At 39.6% G+C, this 23,404-nt stretch overlaps 1 protein-coding gene across 5 annotated transcripts in view; it reads right to left on the minus strand.

Moving 5' to 3' along the window:
* HIVEP1 (HIVEP zinc finger 1) overlaps positions 1-23,404 on the minus strand; it is a 171,440-nt gene that overhangs the window by 104,064 nt on the left and 43,972 nt on the right. The window contains exon 1 of one of the 5 annotated variants that reach the window (XM_070405726.1): positions 18,050-18,099. The exons of the other annotated variants lie outside the window; for them this stretch is intronic. Coding sequence (XP_070261827.1) covers positions 18,050-18,056 — 7 coding nt within the window. The 5' untranslated portion in view covers positions 18,057-18,099. Of the gene's footprint in view, positions 1-18,049; positions 18,100-23,404 lie in introns of those variants that run through there. 5 annotated transcript variants of the gene reach the window in all.

The raw sequence follows: 23,404 nt of genomic DNA on the forward strand, positions 1-23,404 counted from the left end.
CTCTAGTGTGTGCGTGCGTGCGTGTGTGCGTGTGTGTGCGTGTATGATTCTCTCTCTCTCTACCTCAACATTAATGAAGTACACGTAACCGCTCACCTGCCTGATCGTCCCTAACCACTCTGCCTGCCTGCCTGATGCCCCTAACTGCTCCTCTGCCTGCCTGATTGCCCCTAACCACCTCTGCCTGCCTGCCTAATTGCCCCTAACCTCTCTGCCTGCCTGCCTGATAGCCCCTAACCACCTCTGATTGCCGGCCTGATCACCCCTAACTGCCATCCCTGCCGGCCTGGCCACCCCTGTCTTCCAATGCCAGCTTGGCTGCCCCTAAATGCCCTCCCCTACCAGCCTGGCTGCCCCTAACTGCCTTCCCCTGCCAGCCTGGCCACCCCAAACTGCCCTCCCCTGCTGGCCTGGTCACCCCTAACTGCCCTCTCCTGCTGGCCTAGCTGCCCCTAACTGCCTTCCCCTGCCAGCCTGGCCGCCCCTAACTGTCCTCCCCTGCTGGCCTGGCTGCCCCTAACTGCATTCCCTTGCTGGCCTGGCCGCCCCTAACTGCCCTCCCCTGCCGGCCAGGTCACCACTAACTGCCCTCCCCTGCCAGCAAGGTCACCCCTAACTGCCCTCTCCTGCTGACCTGGTCGCCTCTAACCACCTCTGCCTTGGTCCCTACCACGGTGGCTTTGTCTGGAAGGATGTCCTGATGAATGTCCAGAAGATGTCCAGTCTAATTAGCATATTACCCTTTTATTAGTATAGATTACACTTTGGTTGACCAAATGACTGGACATTTAGCATATTAGCCTTTTATTGTATTTCCAAACAGAGCAATAAAACCCAATTGGATTACTATCTCATATTTTAACATTATGAATAATAATACATTTTAGCAATAACTACTACCAGCAGGTGGCGGGGAGCAGACATCACATTAGCACTAAAATTAAAGTATATGATTTGAGAGCACCAAGATGGTGGATTAGGTAAATGCTGGTACCCGTCACCTCCCACAACCACATCAAAATTACAAACAAAATACAGAACCACCATCATTCTGAACCACTTGAAAGCTGGCTGAATGAAAGTCCTACAATTAAAGAAGTAACTAAGAAAGCACATTGAGACTGGTAAGAAGGCTGGAGGCATGGAACAGGCTGGTCTGACACCCATGTGTGGCATATTTTTAATTGGGAGGGATATCTCCAAGGCCTTCTGTGAGAAGCCGGGTGTCCCAGGCCCAAACCAGACACCCAGCCCAGGATTCTAGAACTGGGAAAAACGAGTAAGGTTTGTGGCTGAGTGACACAGAGGCTGCTGGAGTCCCAGGTGTTCCTCTTAAAAGAGCCAATGCAGGAACTTACCTGGTCCCACTTCCTCTAAGCTTCAGCACCAGGTGGCAGCGTTGGGGGAATCAAGGATCATATGGGGAGGAACTGCATTGTCTTGCATAGGGGCAGGAACTCGGGGGCAGCTTTCTCTCAGACAGGGATGCTTGAAGGGGTCATTGATCCTTGTACTGGGGCCTCCCCCAGAGCTGACTAGCAGCTATATCTGAGTTTCCATCAACATGGCCCACATTGTTTGCTCCACCATGGTGATCCCCTGAGACCCCGCCCCATCCAATTTGCAACCCCACCCAAGCTGTTTGCAGTGGCTTTTCCTTATGAATGGCCTGTCCTGGCTCCAGCTTCAGGCTTTGCTAAAATCTCTCAAACAAGTTTCAGGTGGCATCAGCATGCCCTAAACCTATCAATAAAAGGCCCAATACCCAGAACAGTGGGGCCTGACTTACAAATTTAATTCGTTCCGAGACCGAGCTCATTAAGAAGCTCATTAAGGAGCTCCTTAAGGAGCTCGTTAACTCAAATTACTGTCAACTCAATGCAAAAAATTGGCGGAGAGACAGCTGGTATCTCAAAAAACTCATTAGTCAGGACACTCCTAAGTCAAGGCCCCACTGTACTAGCAGCAGCCTGCCTTGCTTCACAGTTGGGCCTTGTCTGGGTGCTTCCTAGCTCAATACAAGTAGCAACCATCTGCAGATCTCTCTGTAGATCCTGCTGTGTAGCCCCAGGCAGTGGCTGACTGTACCTCCCAGGAGGCCCCAGAGCTAGTGCACCTGATAGACACCTTCAGATTACAACTCTACACATCCACAAGTGACACACTCAAGGGGCAGAATCAGCACCAGCACCAAAGCCCCAATGAAGCAAGTCGTGCTCCATAAGGGTGTCTCCTACACAGCAGCTCTTCCACTGTAGACACAACTGGTCATCACAGCCAATGGCCTGGAGTCAATTCCTCCCAGTGATGCCAATAGCAATCAAGGCTCAACTACAACAAGACTGTACACACAACCCACACAGGGGCACACTCAAGCACCCAGCTCAGGTGACTGGGGAGGCTGAGCCACTGGGCCCTACAGGACACCTAATACATAAGGCCACTCTACCAATTCCAGGAGACATAATAGTTCTACTTAATGCACAGAAACAAACATAGGGAAGCAGCCAAAATGCACAGACAAGAAAGCATGTCAAAAATGAAAGAAACGGAAGCAAGCAAACTACTGGATACAAAGTTCAAAACAATGGTTATAAGGTTACTCAAGGCTCTTAATGAGAACTTCAAGGAACTTAGTGAGAACGTCAAAAACATAAAAAAGGACCAGTCAGAAATTAGTATACACTAACTGAAATAAAGAATAATATACAGAGATTCAACAGTAGAGTAGAGGATTCGAAGAATCAAACCAATGATTTGAAATATGAGGAAGCAAAAAATACCCAATCAGAAAAGTAAAATGAAAAAAGAATCCAAAAAATGAAGATAATGTAAGGAGCTCTGGCTCACCTTTTAAGTGTACCAACATTCACATTATGGGGGTGCCAGAAAGAGAAGAGAGAGATATTGAAAACCTACTTGAAGAAATAATGACAGAAAACTTCTCCTACCTGGGGAAAGAAATAGACTTACAAGTCCAGGAAGCACAGAGAGTCTTAAACAAGAGGTACCCAAAGAGGTCCACACCAAGACACATCATAATTAAAATGTCAAGGGCTAAAAACAAAGAGAGAATCTTAAAAGCAGCAAGAGAAAAGCAGTTAGTTACCTACAAGGGAGTGTCCATACAACTATCAGCTGATTCTCAACAGAAACTTTGCAGGCAAGAAGGGAGAGGCAGGAAATATTCAAAGTGATGAATAGCAAGAACCTAGAACCAAGATTACTCTACCCAGCAAAGCTATCATTTAGAACTGAAGGTAAGATGAAGAGCTTTACAGACAAGAAAAAGCTAAAGGAGTTCATTGCCACCAAATCAGTATTACATAAAATGTTGAAGGGTATTCTTTAAGAAAAGGAAGAAAAAATAGATCAAAAATAGGAACAATGAAATGGCAATAATTATGTATCTATCAACTATTGAATCTAAAAATAAACAAACAAGAAATCTAATAAACAAAATAAACTGATAAATAAAACAGAATCAGAGGCATGGGAACATGGAACAGACTGACGAATATCAGAGGGAAAGGGGAGAGGGGGACGGGAAGAGATTAACCAAAGAACTTATATGTATATAAGCCTTACCTGTGGACACAAACAATAGGTTAGTGAAGGCCTGAGGTGGGCGGGAACTGGGTGGAGGGGGGGCAATGGGGGAAAAGGGGGGGTCATCTGTAATATTCTCAACAATATAGATTTTTTTAAAGAGAAAAACAAAATATTTGATTAATTACCTATGGAAAAACAGGCATGAAGAGGTATAACTGCTTCTATGTCACTCAACTAAGATAAGGAAAGCTGGGATTTCATCCCAGGATACCTGAAAAGAAAGCTTTTCCCACTATGCCAGATTATAGTTTTACATGCAAGAAATAGTTTTAACCACCAAGAAAGTGCAGTGGTTAAAACATCCATGGCTTCAAGTCCTGGTCACTCCTTCTTATCTCTATGACACAGGACAAGTTACTTTACCTGCTAAAATCCAGTTATTTCATTTGTAATATGGGTAAAAAAACAACACCCATCTCTCAAAGTTATGGGAGATTCAGAAAAGGCAAAAGTGTAAATGTTTAGAAAGGTAGTTAGCTTGGAGTGGACACTCCTTAAAAATTACCTATTATTATCTAACAAATACACAAATACTTTACACCACATAGCTCTTTGACTTGCATGAATACTGAAGAAAAGTAAATTTGTTTTCCTTGTTGAGCAGGTGTACCTTAGAATTAATTAAAAAATAAAAATGTCAATTTCATTAATATCTGTACCTAATAATGTGTAAACTCTTATGCCTTTGAAAATATATTTAAAAAGTAAAAAAAAATGTGATCTTAATATTCCAAACACAAAAGAAATAGAAGTTTTTAATAAAACTAAGGTTATCATCTACAGAATACTTCCACATATAATTTCCAATAAATATTTACTGAACAATTTCTGAAATACCTTGAAGTAATGCTTTTCAAATAAATTCTGTGATAAATTTGTACATTTTACAAAGCTTTTCAATAGTACTGTGTACCACCATGAATGACACTATGTCTAGATTTTGCATAAAGGTATCTTTATTTAAGAAACACTTGGTTTGGCATTTCTTTCATGAATTAAATTAGGCAACTATTTATCTTTTTTTATTGTAATATGCAATAAGTAATCAAGGACTGTAACAACCTTACAATGTATTCTCTACCTAAACCATTTCTGACTCAAACACTATGAAACAATATTATAAATAATATAAATAAAAGAGCTCTCATGCAGGTATCATCAGAAAACTGAGAGCTCAATTAAGTTTCTTTATATATATTTGGAAAATTGAACACATTATATGATTTCCTCAAGAGAAACATAGCTTTACTTAGAAATATTTTAAACAGTAGTTCGGAGTTTTAAGTTAAAATTACTAATCACATTTGTTTTTAAATAAAGGCATTATCCATCCACAATGATATCCATGAGAAAACAAGACTAATATAATAATATTCAATTTACCATTTATGTTTAAGAAAACCAAAAAACCATAAAATAATCATATTTCAAAATCATTAACAATTTTATATTTGATATAAAACTATTCCTTAAAATATCTATTAGCAGCAATGACAAAATTCCTAAAATTCAGCTCTTAAGCTACAAGCATATTTATCAACAAAACACACAACTGATTTCCTTCTACCTATTGTGCAGAAAAATTCTTACAACTTCCATTATTTCATTTTTCTTGTATTATACAGCAGCATCACTCTATAACATGCATATATTAAAGATGCCAGGTTAGTAACCCATTCATGTCTGGTTACAGTTTAACCTACCATATTAGCTTTCTCTGAGTGCATTATCCCCATCATAATTTATCTGACTTCTGTTTGTCATTTATCTGTATACAAACATGCCGATTGAAGTTAGTCAGTTTCTTGTAATAAGGGTATACATTTGGTGTAATATGTCTAGTCTCTTTTAATCAAATCTCAAGTGTAAGAAATCATATGAAGGGTGGAAATACATACAACATTACAATCCTTTCACTTCACATAGAGAATCCACAGGCACTTCCACAAACATGTCTGTCACACCCAGGGGTATCTGCACAGTCACGTTACCAGCCATGACAGGTCAGCCAGCCCCCATAATCTGTGCTGCCGTGGCACACCTGAGCTCCCTGCCCCTTCCCGTCATATTCTGGAGCAGCTCTAAGACAGAATCGCTCTCACAGGCTTCGGTCCTACAAGTCCTCCCCCACTACCTCTCCATGGCAACCGCAGCTACAGAAAAGCCAGTCCACCTCTTACGCAAATGAAAAGAGGCCACAAATGTCAGCAGTCACAACATCCCCCCTTTCCCTCCCTATTTCATTTTCTTCTTAAAGTAACAGTAGTACATTCTTCTCATTTTGCATTTTAGAACACCTTCCACCATTTAATGATAGGAAAGCAACTTAGAAAAATTAGAGTTAAAAATCCATCTGTAGGACCACTTACATAATGTGACTGAGAATTCAAAGACGATTATGATTTGCTGAGTAGCATTTACCAAGCCAGTATCTCAGCAAGTGTCCTTTGTATCTGAGCATCCTAGTATCTGAGATAAGAATCCTTTACGAATATTAACTATCCTGTAATTCAGCTTTCTTAGAGACAAAGAGAGAGACACAGAGAGAGAGGCCATCCATCATAATTACCAAAACACACTCAGTACTCCATATGCATGGTTTCTTTTGCAAGTTCATATTTATTTAGAAAAGGTCAAGGGTGTTTTTTATTTGTTCTGTTTTTACTTTTTAAACCAAATAGTCAAGGCTCTATTAATAATCCTACAGGAAGGAAAAACTGAAATTTATTCTTTAACTGTTATCAGATTTAGCTTGTATTATGATTACTTGAACAGTTTCCTTTCCTAAATTAAAAAATAGCCTGGCTGGGGTGACTCAGTAGTTGAGCATTGATCCAGGAACTAAGAGGTCACCAGTTCGATTCCCAGTCAAGGTGTATGACCTGGTTGTGGGCTCAGTACCCAGTAGGGGGCGTGCAGGAGGCAGCCAATCAATGATGTTTCTCTCATTGATGTTTCTATCTCTCTATCCCTCGCCCTTCCTCTCTCACTAAAAATCAATAGAAACATGTTTTAAAAAATAAAAAATAAACAATGTCTAGTTTATACTTCTTATGGCTACAGAGAGTGGAGAGCAGAAGTAAGCCCTGTTCATAGGATCATGACTAACAATTAGACCACTCAAGCATAGTGGGGGTTGTCTCTCGACCAGCCAAGCCCAGATGTGAAGCTAAGGATGAGGCATGGGTCCACAGCAGAAGTATAGTCAAGAGATTCCAGTTAAAGCATGACGACTGAAAACAACTCAGCAAATAAGGCCAACCTTAGGCAGGTATGCAGCCTTTATGTAGTTCAAATGTAAAACAGGGAGCAAGAGAGGTAAGATCATGAAGGAGTTAGCACCATGAAAATCATCTAAGTCTTGATCCTGAGGTCTGTAGTTAGAGTATAGGATTGTAGGTAACACAATGAGATACTCAGATTAAAAAAATTATTGCCCAGCTGGTGTGCTCAGTGGTTGAGCATCCATCCATGAACCAGGGGTCATGATTCTATTCCCAGTGAAGGCACATGCCCAGGTTGTGGGCTCTATATCTCCAGTAGGGGGCGTGCAGGAAGCAGCCAATAAATGATGTTTCTCTCTCATGGTTGTTTCTATCGCTCTATCCCTCTTCCTTTCTCACTCTCTCTCTCTAAATAAATAAATAAATAAAAATAATTACTCAAATTATCCATTGCTTGCATTCTAAATGTTTAATGGGATCTGCCCACCCAACAAAAAGTGTGGGATAAGAAAGTAGGAATATCAATGTATCTCAAATTAAACAGCTATTAACTGCACATAGCAAGCTACTTTTTAAAAAGGTGCTAGGTGAAATTTTCTTTTTCAAAGCTTAACAGGAACCTAGCGTGAACCAGATCATCAAACGTGTATCAAGAGTCCAAGAAACGAGTCTTAGCAATACCACCATCATTAGGGAGTTGTATGTACCTGGCCTGCCTGCCCAACTGTGGGAATCACAGCTACAAAATGGAAAAATCCACCTATTGCCTAAAAGTTCCATTTCAGAACTCACTACGCCAAAGTAAGTTCTTGGTTCAGGTTACGTCTTCCAGCTAAGAATTATGGGCAAGGGCCTTGTTTTATTCATTTTTATATCCCTAAGATCTAACACAGTATTTGTTCCATCAGAAATAGCCAAAAATATTTTGACCAATTGCTTTCCAGGTTCCTTTCAGCTAATAAGAGCAATAACTCTAGAACTTTCTTTAAGAATTGACTTCCAAAGAGTTAACCAACTTGGGTGTGAACTTAAAATGTAATGTAAATCATCCATTGCTTTCTTTAACCTTCTTTTGACTATTCCAGTTCTCTAAGCACAGGACTAGTGAATGCTATTTTCAAATAACTAAAATTTTCAGAATTACTATTAAGCAGTTTATAAATGCAGTATATATAAATTGTATACAACATTTTCCAAATCACTGCAACACTGAGAACTGGCAAATGCTCCCAGATCAGTGATGGCGAACCTTTTGAGCTCGGCGTGTCAGCATTTTGAAAAACCCTAACTTAACTCTGGTGCCATGTCACATATAGAAATTTTTTGATATTTGCAACCATAGTAAAACAAAGACTTATATTTTTGATATTTATTTTATATATTTAAATGCCATTTAACAAAGAAAAATCAACCAAAAAAATGAGTTCGCGTGTCACCTCTGACACGTGTATCATAGGTTCGCCATCACTGTCCCAGATCAAAGTCCCTTACATTACTGCAGCATTCTGATTTTAAAATGATCTTCTTTTTAGAGTCCACACATACAGCTTATGGATACTGTAAAAGGAGAAAGGAATACATCCAGACCTCCCAAAGATACAGAGGCATTTAAAAAAATAGATATAATAGCTATGATAATAAATCTAGTTATCTAGATTTCTTCCTTCCCACACTAACGAGACATGACAGTTCAATATGCTAGCTTCAGGGGTTTATTAACTCTAAACCTAATATTCTTCACATTTTATAATGACTGTATAATGATAATTGATTATTAGGAGGGATTCTAAAGAAAGACCAACTCCCCTCCCCTCCTCCAAATATTACTTAATTTTATATTCACCATTCTGATCTATTTAAATCTAGGCCAGGAGGATACATTGATTAACATCAAGATCATCTCCAGACAACAGATTCATGCAAAACTACTCCAATGAAGGCAAAGATAAGCATGAAATTCACTTTTAAATATCTAGGCCCTAACTGGTTTGGCTCAGTGGATAGAGTGTCGGCCTGCGGACTGAAGGGTCCCAGGTTAGATTCCAGTCAAGGACATGTACCTTGGTTGCGGGCACATCCTAGTCGGGGGTGTGCAGGAAGCAGCTGGTCGATGTTTCTCTTTCATTGATGTTTCTAACTCTCTATCCCTCTCCCTTCCTCTCTGTAAAAAATCAATAAAATATATTTTTAAAAAATATCTAGATTACTGATTCCCACCATTTCAAGTGTTAAGATGTCTTTTTTTAAAAATTATGTATTCCTCCCAATGGCTGTAGTAATACTTTTATTCTATGTTGAACTAGGAAGCATATAAATGATAAAAATATATGAAGAAACACTTTTAAATAAATCTGTATTTTGTTATCCACAATAGCATCTACATCCATTGATCTACTTAAAACATAGTAGCACCAAAATATATTAAATTAAAAAATCATTACCAAGTCAGATCTCATGAATTGTAAGGACAGCTTGATGTCAGAAAATTCTATTCCGAAAATTCATTACATAGATAATATTAAGGAAAAATATACTATGGAAACCAAAACAGAGTAATAAAAATACTATACTTATTCCTAGAAAAATACCCAGAAAGTTATAATTAGAAAATAACTTCTGAAACTATGTAAAGAATATCCCTGAGAAGCAAACTGCAATCATTGAATTTAATTGTGCACTATCAGAAGTATTCCTGTTAAAGTCAGAATTTTATCAGTGGTACTATTCAATACCTCACTAGAGGTCCTGGACAACTTACTAAAATAAGAAAAGAAATTTTAAGAGATATGAAAATTTTAAAGGAAAAGTAAAATCATTTATTTGCAGCTATGTGATATTCTAATTAGAAAATCCAAGAAAATCAGCTGAATTGGTAACAATTAATAAGAATTCAATCAAGTGGCCATATACAGAATCCTATACAATAAAAGTGTAATATGCAAATCGACAGAACAGCAGAACGACCGGTCGGTGGGGGGCAGGGCTGGCAAGCAGGTGGCGCCAGGTCAGCCAAGGCATGTGCCAGCGGGCAAAGGGAGGGGACAGTGATTGGGGACAGGGCAATTGGGGGACAGCGGTGACCAGCAGTGGCCGAGGGGCGATCGGGGGGGTGGGGCCAGTCGCTCGCCAGGCGGCGCTATCCCCTGATCAGCCCATCCGGTCGCCTCCCACAGAGGGAGGCCAGACTGTGGCTAAGCCGTCAGTCGGACATCCCCTGAGGGCTCCAAGACTGCGAGAGGGTGCAGGTCGGACTGAGGGATCCTCCCCCACCCCCCCACCGCCGAGTGCATGAATTTTTGTGCACCAGGCCTCTAGTGAACTTACACAAAGTAACAGTTTTAATGTACTTTCAAATGTATTACAAACAAAACCAAAAATAGTACATATAGAGAGAGTAAGGCAAATGTAACAAGATGTTAACAGCTGTTAATTTAAGTGAAGGAAACATGGGTATTAATATTAATCTTATTACTTTTAAGATTATCACACTCCCTCAGTCTATGGTTCCATACAACATGGCAAGTAAACTCAAGACATTCCTTTCTTCAAATCCTCTTACGTTGCCCAGTTACCCTACTGGCAGTTTACCCTATTTTACCTTCCAATAAGTGCCAGGGCATTTAAACTTCTTTCCTGCTCTGTATCCTTCACGTTTGGTTCTTCATTAATTAATCATTTTATATCTCAACTTTTCTTCTGACTTTTACACCAGATCAAGGTTAAATCTAATCTACATCCCTAGAACTCTTCTAATCCAATATATGACTCTGCTAACTAAAATGCTGAGCAATCAAATCTATAATAATAATAAAAGCATAATATGCTAATTAGACCGAATGTCCTTCCAGACAACCTTCTGGACAAATCCAGGGCTTCGAGGAAAGCCCAGGTCCTGGGTGCCTGCCGGCAGCCAGAGGGAAACCCGGGTCCTGGGTGCCTGCCAGCGGCCAAAGGGAAGTCCAGGTCCAGGGTGCCAGAGGAAAGCCCAGGTGCCGGCAGCCAGGGGAAGGAAGGCCTACTCTTGCATGAATTTCGTGCGTTGGGCCTCTAGTATATAATAAAAGAATCAAACGTTAATTCATCCTTTCCATGAATATTCCACAAAGTACAGTTCCCCTAAATGAGGTACAATATCCCTTCATGTCTCATTTGTATTAACTTTATAAACAGCACTGGCTTAATAAGACCCTTGTCCTGGTCACATTTTTATGTACATCATTTTGCTTATTTTGTGCTTAACTTGCTTTTTGTGCAGGTCAATGCTTTTTAATCATGGTTATGAACTCTCAAGCTTCAAATTCATAATGCTGGCTGAGAGAATTCAACTTACACCCTGAAATTTGCTAGCTTGGGAAAAATTCCAGCTCAGAAGTCAAATACTCAACCAAAAGGATTAATGGTTTCTTTTCCTCTAGACTGGATATTTGGTGAGAGGAAACATATAGTCTGTATTGTATTCTTTGGTTTGTGGCAGCTCCTCAGATCAAGCACAGAGAAAGTTTTCTATTTTAAATAGAAACCACAAAAGATAATAAAATTAATGAGGATGATTTTAATTGAAGAATTCTCTTTTCTTCCCAGTTCAGATTCCTCAAGTATATGTTCTTATGGCACACTGTAACCTTTGGTTTATAACATATGTTGCAAGTGTAATCCTATAAAATAATTGATTTAACATTACACTCTCGCACCAGGCAGTAAGCTCTACAAGAACAGGACCCGTGTCCTTCTTGTTTTACACTGTAGTCTTAACCACCTCCATGAACACACTCAATGTACGTCTGATGAAAAAGTGAATGAAAGTAGATAAAACTGAAAAGAACAAAGATAACTTTCTAAAATACGTATTTAAAATACAAATAATTTTTTTCTAAAAGTTACTGAAGGAAAAATACGTAAGTGAAATATTACAATCCTGAATTACGTTCTCAATGCTCAGACTTTGATGAACAAGAAGGAAGACACTTCCTATTAAATACTATGCTACACCATCAAAGCATGCATGTTAATTAGCAAAGTAAAAAAAAAAATAGAGGTTCCATGATAATCATTAGATAAAATGGAAACAAACTAATTACACCACAGCAAGAGAATATTAATTATGGCAAAGTAATATGATGCAATATCAAGTACTCATTTGAAACTGTTGTCCATAGGGGATTTTAATGACATTGAGAAATACTAGCTAGTAACAGGTTCTATTAAAGGGGAGCACCACAAAATATATACCATATGACCCCAATTGCATTTTTAAGTTCATACACATATACTTATATGCTCATATGTATATTTGTGTAAATGTGCATGTATAGTCTAGATACACATACATATACACATATGAAACATTCAAATTATTAGTAGTATTTCTGGATGGACAATTGAGTGACTACACTTCTCGTGAATATGTGGATCTTTCAACTTTCTGCAACAAACACACATTAACAAACAATATTATTTGTGTAAATCTACCTATGGAGGGGAAGAAAAAGTTGGCTATATTCTGTTCTGCATATCTTATTTTCACAGCATAAATGTTGGTATCAATCCAATTGTTTACACAGTAATTGGTCAAATGAGTGAACAAATACTCCAAAACACCTCACACTGGCATCATAACTGACAAGTTAAAGCAACAATACAGAGCAGACACTTTTTGTAGCTGCTGAGAGCTATGACCATGAGAGCTTGAAAGCCACTTGCTTTCAAGTACAGTAGACTCTATCTGAAATGCAGAAAGAAAAGATAAGCCATATTTTCGGATACTAACAACTTGTATCTCCTATTTCTCCATGGAGAATGATGAAAAGGTACATTCTCTTTCTGTTTATCCTACTTGTGAGATTCTTTTTGGAGAGAAAAAGCCCTAAAAATGGAACAAGCACTACACACTAAGATAGTCATCATAATAGTATTTATGATAGTATTTATTCTGGAAAAGAACTGGAAGCCACCACACAACAGAGCTTTGTGTGGTTACCTCTTGTGTTTTTATGCCATCCCTGTTTTGTTTTGCATTTGATAAGGTCGGGGAAGAAAAACTGTCATTTTCTTTTCTCTCCAAACTTATCCTGGCTGAAGGAGTCCATAAGCCCCACACAACATCCCCTATCATCAACACTTTGGTTTCAGTCAAGACATGGAGTCAACTAGACTACAGAGTTTTGAGAACTCTCCCCTTAGAATATTTCTATTGGTCTCTGGATCCTAAGACTTGTAGGTATCTACTTATGTTTTTGTTATATCCAGATATTTGGGTCAATTTCTCATTGAGAATGTTTTCCCATGATAACCTTTTCTTTTCAGAGCTTGTAACACATTTCTATGCTGTTTCTCTTATTTTTTAACCTTGGTAAACTTTATCTTCCAACTTGACTAAGAGAAACCCCACTCTTCTTTTAAACAAACCATAAATTTACATCAGCACATTTCAATGTCTAAAGACAAGAGAGTAAAATCTGCTTAGACATGCCACAGAGCATACCAACACACAAAAGAACTGGCACATAGGAAATATTTATAAGAACTTTATAGCTTATCTCCTGCAAAGCTGTATTCTGCAACACCATATAATCTGGACACATATCCCTTTATATTTTCTCTAAAAATGGGTATGTGATTTAAAGTAACTGCACAGAAAGTCTTCTGATCTGGGGGAAAATTATAGGTGTAATAGGCACATAGTCCAATTATAAGAACTATAGAGTTTTTCCAGTAATGAAAATCAAATTACTCCAAAAACTGTGGTGATCAGAATCCCCACCCCCACTCCAAGATATTACTGTCTGAACATTTGTTACAAGTCCTCAAAAGGTACTTTTCCTAACCATTTCGGCATACATTTTTAAATAATGGAAACAACTGTCATATCAATAGGCAGCCCTTTAAATATGTATTTACCTACTTTGGGTGTTTCTGGTAAAATATATTTCATTATTTCTATGTGTCCTTTTAGGTAAAACATAATTTAAAGGAAAAGAATAAATACATTCACAATCTGAATGGATATACCATGGTTTTACTACCATCAGAAAACATTTCTGTATTCACTTAAAGCTGTGTGCAATTGGAAGCCAGAGTTTCCAAACACTGTACCTCTTTTAACCCAAAGGCATGTTTCACACGTTTCCAACAGCTGTTGCAGTCTCTTGGATTTTTACTGGCTAACCACACACCATGGCATGCTTTACTCACTTGGAAAGTCCCCCTACACAGAGTTTGAACTCATTTTGAAACCACAGAGGACAGTTCCTCCTATAACTCATCTGGGCAACTTCACATAAAAGAACAATCTTTCAGAAAGCCACAGAGGTTCTCTTCTAAGACTGTTGAAGCATAATTATGAGCAAGTGTAATTATGGACCAAGAAGCTAATCAGAAGCAAAGAAAGAGCACACTGAGGAGTCATGAAGGATGAAAAATAACAAAAAATAAAAACTTCAATCCTCCAATAAGACAAATTTAGAATATCCACTCATGCACAGTCATCCCTACAACCTCCCTCCCCCACAACGGGGAAAAAGGGAAAAAAGGATACAGTCTGTATACTAATGTGTAAAGTGTAATTAAACTAGTTTCCTCTTCTCTGGAAATATATAGCATAAGTGAGTGTACATATACATATACCTACATTTTTACATTTTACTTATAAATTATGTAATACATATGTTTACACACATATGCACACATACACACACAGTAAGAAAAAAAATGGAAGAATAAAGCATGCATGGTATTTTTAAACCCTCTCACAATTCGGGACCCCTCAGGGGATGTAGGACTGCTGGTTTCGGCCCGATCCCCGAGGGACTCCACTGGTGCACAAATCCATGCACTAGGTCTCTAGTATGCATATAAGATCTTTGGTTAATCTCTTCCCGCTCTCCCCCCTCCCTCCTTCCCTCTGAGATTCATCAATCTGTTCCATGTTTCTATGCCTGTGTGTTGAGCATCTGACCCCTGGTGGTCAGTGCGCGTCATAGCTAACGGTCAGATGGTCAAACGGCCACTTAGGCTTTTATATATATAGATGGTTACTTACTGAAGAGGGAGTGACAGAGACAGAAGCTGAACTTCTTTGACAATATCTTGTTTTCTAGATTATACTTTGGAACCATGTAAATAAAAATTTACCAAAATCATTCCTAAAAATAAAAATAAAATATGACAAATGAATTTCAATATGTATTGAGTGATGGCATAACAATATAAGAAAAGTGACACTAAAACACAATACTTTAACTACATATCCCTAGTCTAAGGACAAAAGAAAATACACACACACAAATGCTGATGGTGGTATTGGTGTTATTATTCTGAAACTGTTGAGTATCATGGGATAAAGCAAATAAGTGATTTCATCATACCAGGAATCACCGAGTATAAGGTTTCTCATTGAGAGAGAAGGAGTTGTAAGATGAAAGAGATTCACTAAAAACCCTATAGTCCTGACTTTTATCTTAAAATATACATGTGTATATCTGTATGTACATGCAGAGAGCTTACTGAATAGGCTTAGAAACAATGGCCAACCCAGCAGCAATGACCACACCTGGCACCTAGACTGTGGTTCCCAGAGACTTCACCTGACAGCACATCTGAGCTCCACCAAAAGAGCATTTTGACTAGTGGCAACCAAGAGCAAGAGCACAGCTGACTATGGAATAGGATGAACGAAGACTTGAAAAGTGAAGGAACACGGTCTGTTTACATGAAGTACATGGCTCCACCTGGCCACAGAGGAAGTGGGAAAAACAAGAATATAAACCCAATAGCGCTTCCCTAAAGACAGGGTTGCTCCCACAGGCTGGTGGAGTAGGTGCCCCTGTGTTCAGGGCAGATAACGGTATCAGTGTAAGGACAGGTTACAAGTGAGAGGCTCAGGCCAAGCTGATCAGATAGAAAGGCTTCAATTTTCTCAGGAGCAGCAGGAACAGAACTGAATGTGTACTGTCTTAGAACCTACATGAGAGCCCATGACACCCATCAATACCTAACATTCTCCCAAGGAATACCTGACTGTTCATCCTCAATTTGTTACAAACTAATTCATCAAATTCCACCTGTCTTTCTCATTATAATAGTTACATCTAAAAAGAAAGCAAAATTTCAACCAAAGAAATATTCCCTCATCCTATATCCTATATAATAAAGATGTAATATTCAAATTGACCATCATGCACAAGATGGCCGCCCCATGTGGTCACAAGATGGCCACGCCCATTATATCACAAGATGGTCAGCAGGGGAGGACAGTTGTGGGTGATCAGGCCAGCAGGGGAGGGCAGTTGGGGGCAATTGGGCCGGCAGGGGAGGGCAGTTGGGGGCAATTGGGCTGGCAGGGGAGGGCAGTTGGGGGTGACCAGGCCTGCAGGGGAGGGCAGTTGGGGGTGACCAGGCCTGCAGGGGAGGGCAGTTAGCAGTGACCAGGCCTGCAGGGGAGGGCAGTTAGGGATGACCAGGCTGGCAGGGGAGTGGTTAGGGGCAATCAGGCAAGCAGGCAGGTGAGCGGTTGGGAACCAATAGTCCCGAATTGTGAGAGGTCAGTCGGACATCCCCCGAGGGGTCCCAGATTGGAGAGGGTGCAGGCTGGGCTGAGGGACACCCCCCCACCCCAGTGCACAAATTTTGTGCACCGGGCCTCTAGTCTATAATAATAAAAGCGTAATATGTTAATCAGACCAGAGAGCCGGATGACCTTCCGGACAAAGCCGGCTGCGAGGGCCAAGGCAAGCCTCTGCGGCTGTGAGGACCGAGCCCCTTGCATGAATTTCATGCATCGGGCCTCTAGCTACATAATAAACATTGATGAAGTCCCAAATAGAGCATGCTAGGAAAAAGGAAACTTACTCAGTAAAACTACTCAAACTTGACAGGAAAGTATACACTCATTAGCTGGATATCCACAAATATGATTTTTTAAAATAATCTTTTGGGATTTTGTGGATCTTGATTTAACAGACTTTGGATTTAAGAGACAAAATTTCCAGTCCATATGTTATATGTGAAAATGAACACCCTGTCAATTTTAAAATGCTTTTACCCAAGATTTGCTTAAAATTAAATTAACAGGTTATTTTTTATTATTAATTCAGTTATTTTTAACAAATTTTAGCAAATAGGCCATATGTTGGAAAAAACATTGTAGTAATTTTATCAATATCAATAAATATTACGTATCTACAATTATAGTCTACATATTTTTGTTTTGTTTTGTTAATCGTCACCTGAGGATATTTTTCCATTGATTTTTAGAGAGTAGCAGGAAGGGAAGGTGGCAGGGTGGGGGAGGTGGAAGAGAGACAGAGAGAGAGACAAAGAGAAAGAGGCAGAGAGAGAAACCTCAATGTGAGAGACACATTGATTGGTTGCCTCCCACACATGCCTCTATAAGGCTGAAGAACAAACCTGCCCTTGACCTGGAGTCGAGTCTACATATTTAAATCCAAGAGTCACCGCTCAAGAAATGTTCTGTGAATTATTAGCATGTGATCATACCACATCATGTGCAGTAATCTGTTGTTGTGAAGTATGACTTTCTGCAGCAATTTTAAAGTGTGCTGGCTGATGTTCCCACGTACCCTAAGCCATGCCCCAGGCTTGTTCATTTGTTGACTGGTGGTGGCTGGTAAATGCATGCATTTACTAGACCTTTCAGTCAGTATAGATTTAAAAGTACAGTAATACATATAGAAAACTTTCCTGTGAAATTAAGCTTTTCATACATACTTAATTTTATTTACACAAACATGTATACATAAGTAAAAACAGGTAAACTAATTTGTCAAATGTTTAACATAGGCATTAGGAAAACCTACATTATTATATAACAGACTTTTGGCTTTAAGGAATACCCCCTTGCCCAAATTGTCTTTTACATAGGTTTTACTGTACACATAAATGGTATTTATTACCTGAGGAAGCAGAAATAAAAATACCTTCTTTCACTACTTGTGTTAACTTGTGAACAGAAAACTGAGTAAAGTTTATCTAAAGTGGGACAAAAGTAGGTTTACAGTTTGTGACTATGTGAAACCATTTATTATCATATCATGATGTAATTATTGTATTATTTTCTATACAAACTGTAAATCTATTTTTGCCCAACCCTATATATCAAAAAGCACTAGTTAGATTTTTAGTAGTTTATAGTCACTTAAATAGAAGCAATCTATTCAGACAGAACAACTAGCACAATGGTCTGTGCAAAGCCTTACATTCCATTGAACACAGAAACCAAGCAGCATCACACCACAAGCTGCCTACTGAAGTCCAATGCCACTGGGTTCCTCTTCCCAGGTGATGCCCCATCAGGTGACTCTTAGAGAAAGAATAAGAAATAGAGAGAGGAGAGTGAGCACAAAAAGAACCCTTCAGATGGAAGGCTACTTGTGATGAGGGCAAAAATCACCTTTGCACCTTGAATACAGATGAATAATCTACACTAATAAAAGGGTAATGTGCTAATTAGACCTGGAGACCTTCCGGGAGACCGGCCAGAGAGGGCAGTTGGGGGCCATCAGGCCAGCCGGGGAGGGCAGTTGGGGGCGGCAGACCAGCAGGCAGAGTGGTTAGGGACGATCAGGCAGGCAGGCAGGTGAGGGGTTAGGAGCCAGTGGTCCGGGATTGTGAGAAGGATGTCCGGCAGTTGACGTCCCCCGAGGGGTCCCAGAATGTAGAGGGTGCAGGCCAGGGTGAGGGACACTCCCCCCCCCCCCCCGCACGAATTTCATGCACCGGGGCACTAGGCTATACTAATAAAAGAGTAATATGCTAATTAGACCAGGAGACCTTCCAGAGACTTTCCAGACATCCTTCCAAACAAAGCAGGGGGTTTGGCCGGCCTACAAACCACCCCCAAACGGCTCTCAACCCCTCACCCAGGCCAGCCACACCCCCCAGTGGGGACCCTCACCCTGATGGGGGAGTGGCCAGTCTGCAAACAGCCCTCAGCCCCTAGCCCAGGCCAGCCATGTCCCCCAGCGGGGACCCTCACCCCAATGGGGGTGTGGCCAGCCTGCAAACGGCCATCAGCTCCTTGCCAGGCCGGTCACACCCCCCAGCAAGGACCCCCACCCTGATGGGGCTGTGGCCAGCCTGCAAACTGCCCCAGCCCCCTGCCTAGGCCTGCACCATCCCCAGTGGGACCCTCACCCCGATGGGGGTGTGGCCAGCCTGCAACCCGCCCCAGGCCCCTCGCCCAGGCAGGCCTTGACCCCCAAAGGGACACCCACCCTGACCTGGGACCCCCTTCAGGGCAGACCAGCCAGCCCCCACCCATGCACCAGGCCTCTATTCTATACTACTAATAGGATAATATGCTAATTAGACCAGGAGACCTTCCAGACATCCAGACATGACACTATCTATATATAAAAAATTGTAAAGGCTCCACAAAATACTATTAAAATTGATAAATGAATGTAGTAAGTAGCAGAAAACAAAATTAATATGCAGAAACTGGTGGCATTTTATACACCAATAGTCAACTATCAGAAAGAGAAATTAAGAAAAATGCCATTAACTATTGCATCAAAAAATAATGTATCTAAAAACAAATTTAACCAAGGAGATAAAAGACTTATACTCGGAAAATTATAGAATACTGAAGGAAAAAACTGAAGTGGAAGCATATAATGTGTTCATGAATAGAAAGAATTAACAAGCAATCTATAGATTCAGTACAATTCCTATTACAATATTATACTTCACAGATCTAGAACAAATATCCCCAAAATTTATATGGAACCAAAAAAGGCCCTGAGAAGCCTTAGCAATCCTGAGAAAGAAAAATAAAGTTGGAGGTATCACACTACCTGATATCAAACTATACCACTAGGCCACTGTAATCAAAACACCATGGTACTAGCATAAGAACACACATATAGATCAATGGAACAAAAAGCCCAGAAATAAACCCACACCTTATTAGTTCATTAACATCAGAGACAGGAAACAAGAGCATACCATGGAGTAAACACAGTCTCTTCAATAAATGATGATGGGAAAACTGAACAGGTACATGTAAAAAAAAAAAAAAAATGAAACTAGACAACCAACTTAAACCATACAAAAGAATAATCTCAAAATGGATAAAGGACTTAAACATAAATCATGAAACCATAAAAATCCTAGAGGAAACCATAGGCAGTAAAATCTCAGATATCTCTCGTAGTAATATCTTTACTGATACATCTCCTAGGGCAGGGGTGGGCAACCTTTTTGTGAGTGCATGCCAAAACCAGCAAAATCTCTGACTCAAAATTCTTCTGAGTGCCAACCCTAATTTTTTGAGAACATGTTACGCCTACTTGATATCTCTTAAGGTGTACATATGTGAAGAACCTTGAAGAAATAATAAAATTCATTCGAGCGACAAAAACACAGTATATGATGATGAAAAATACATTTATTTTTTAATGTATACATGTACACTGATAGTCCGACAGAAAACTTTATGACTCCGTTTGATATTATCAGTGGGACTTTTGCTGCTGCATCACTGATGACAGAGATTTTACATCAGGTTTATATTTCGTGACCTTCAGAGATATGCAGGAGCTACTACTTTCATCCGTCAGGTTACTCCTACTACGAGACTTAACAAAATTCATCACTGAGAACAAAGATTCACAACGTATGTGGATGAAACCAAAACACTGGTCTGATCTAGGAAGGCAGGGAGAGTGAAGGCAGAGACATAGAAATTGCTCTTCCCCTCTCTCGTCAATCCATGTCTATGGTCTTTAAGATAACTTGTTATGTAAAATTATTTATTAATCTAAGATGCACCTACACTGAATTTATCTGAAAAATAAAAAAGTCGATATTAAGAAAAAAATTGTAAATGGAAGATTATAAGAGAGGGTTTCGCGTGCCAGCAAAAGTTGCCCACCCATGTTCTAGGTCAATGGAAATTAAAGAGAAAATAAACAAATGGGACTACATCAAAATAAAAAGTTTCTGCACAGCAAAAGAAACCATCAACAACAAAAAAACAAGAAAGCCCACTGCATAGGACAACATATTTGCCAATGTTATATACGATAAGGGCCTAATCTCAAAAATTTATAGTGAACTCATACATCTTAACAAAAGGAAGATAAACAACCCAATCAAAAAAATGGGCAAAGGACTTAACTAGACACTTTTCAAAAGAGGGCATACAGAAGGCCAAGCCAAGAGACATGAAAACATGCTCAAAGTCACTAATCATCAGAGAGATGCAAATCAAAATGACAATGAGATACCATCTTATATCTGTCAGAATCTGGAGAAAAAGGAACCCTCTTGCACTGCTGATGGGAATGCAGACTGGTGCAGTCACTGTGGAGTTTCCTCAAAAAATTAAAAATGGAACTCCCATTTGACCCAATAATCCCACTTCTCAGAATATATCCCAAGAAATCAGAAACACCAATCAGAAAGGATATATGCAACCCTATGTTCATAGCAGCACAATCTACAATAGCTAAGATTTGGTAACAGCCTAAGTGCCCATCAACAGATGAGTGGATTAAAAAACTATGGTACATCTACACAATGGAATATTACGCTGCTGTAAAAAACAAAGAACTCTTACCATTCACAACAGCATGGTTGGACATGGAGAGCATTATACTAAGCGAAATAAGGCAGTTGGACAAAGATAAATATCACATGATCTCACTCATTTGTGGAACATAATTAACAACATAAACTGATGAACAAAAACAGATCCAGAGACAGAGAAGTATCGAACAGACTGTCAAACTTCAGAGAGAAGACAGTGGAAGGGAGGGGAGTGGAGTAAGAGATCAACCAAAGGACTTGTATGCATGCACATGGGCATAATCAATGGACATAGACACTAGGGGAGTGAGGGCATGTGCTTGGGGGTGAGGGTGACCGGGGAGAGCTCAATGGGGGAAACAGGAGACATATGTAATACTATATGTTATACTTTAAACAAGAAAGAATTTAAAATTTGAACAAAAACAAAACTGTAGTACATTTATATAATGGAATACTACTTGGCTAGAAAAAAGAAGGAAATCTTACCTTTTGCAACAGCATGGATGGATCTGGAGATTATGATGTTATGTGAAATAAGTCAGTCAGAGAAAGACAAATACCATATGATTTCACTCATACGTGGAATCAATAAACAAAATAACTTAACAAAATAGAAACAGAAATATAGATACATAGAACAAACTGACAGAGGTCAGAGGGGAGGGGCATTGGGCATCTAGGTAAAAAATGGTGAAGGGATTAAGCAAAAAATATCTATGTATGACATACACACAGACAACATGGTGACAGCTTGAGGGAAAGGGGTTGGGGGAGGTGGAAATGGATAAAGGGGATATAAGTAGGGACAGAAAGAGACTTTATTTTGGGTGGTGAGTTCACAATACAGTATGCAAATGTTTTACTGAGCTGTCCACTTAAAATCTGTATGGTTTTATCAACTGTTACCCCAATAAATTCATTGAAAAAAATAAAAGGTATGAATTTTGGGAAGGATAGTTGGTCTTTTCAGTTGGAAGGCCAAGATATATTTATATTCAAGTATTAAAAGTATTTTTAAAATGATACTAAATGATCACTTCATGTCTGGGTGACAGAATTCAGAAAATTATTATAATGCTTTATTCAAGCAAAATGTCATGCCCTTATCCAAAGGAGTGGAAAAATTTAGACTCTTGAGCCTCTGAAATAGGCTGCTTCCAGGCAGCACAGAGGTGCCTTCCCACAGCCAGATATATGCTCTGCACAGCCCACCTGCTCTCACCAGTGAACTCATGTACCTAGAATTCATGACTTTTTAAGGGAAACAAATAATTACCTGAAATTAGGATGCCTGCTTAAGTTGACAGCCTCGAAAGAACTTAAAACATTCATGGACAAAAAAGCTACTAAGCAAATACCATAACTGCTAAAGGAAGATGAAGAGTCAAGCATCAAGTTCACTTATAAACTCAGAGGGTCTCTAGCCACATCCCAAAACTATGCCAACTGCTCCAGTACTCAGATTTTAAAAAGCAAGAAAGCACTGTTCTGAATAAAAGAGTGCAATGAACTCAAAAAAGGGGTCTGAAAGTCTTTCCTGGATGGCTTCCTGAGAAAACTCAAGTTTTCCATGACTGAAGGTAACACTTCTTACAATGCAGAAAGCAGTAAAGTAAAATGCTTCCTACTCAGTGTACCAATAGCATAAGGTAGCCTGCATGGAATGTACCAATAGCATAAGGTGGCCTGCATGGAATGGCCTAAAGCAGTGGTTCTCAACCTTCTGGCCCTTTAAAACAGTTCCTCATGTTTTTACCCCAACCATAAAATCATTTTTGTTGCTACTTCATAACTGTAATGTTGCTACTGTTATGAATTGTAATGTAAATATCTGATATGCAGGATGGTCTTAGGCGACCCCTGTGAAAGGGTCGTTCGACCGCCAAAGGGGTCGCAACCCACAGGTTGAGAACCGCTGACCTAAAGCTTCATAAACTTAAGGATGAAAACAAAAGGAAACACCATCTTCAGACAACAGTGCAATAGCAATTCGCTGTGATAGTGAAAAAAAGATGTTT

Source organism: Myotis yumanensis, unplaced genomic scaffold (genome assembly GCF_028538775.1).
Source record: "Myotis yumanensis isolate MYYU_CA2020_CCGP unplaced genomic scaffold, mMyoYum1.0.hap1 SCAF_2, whole genome shotgun sequence".
NCBI classification, from domain to species: Eukaryota; Metazoa; Chordata; class Mammalia; order Chiroptera; family Vespertilionidae; genus Myotis; species Myotis yumanensis.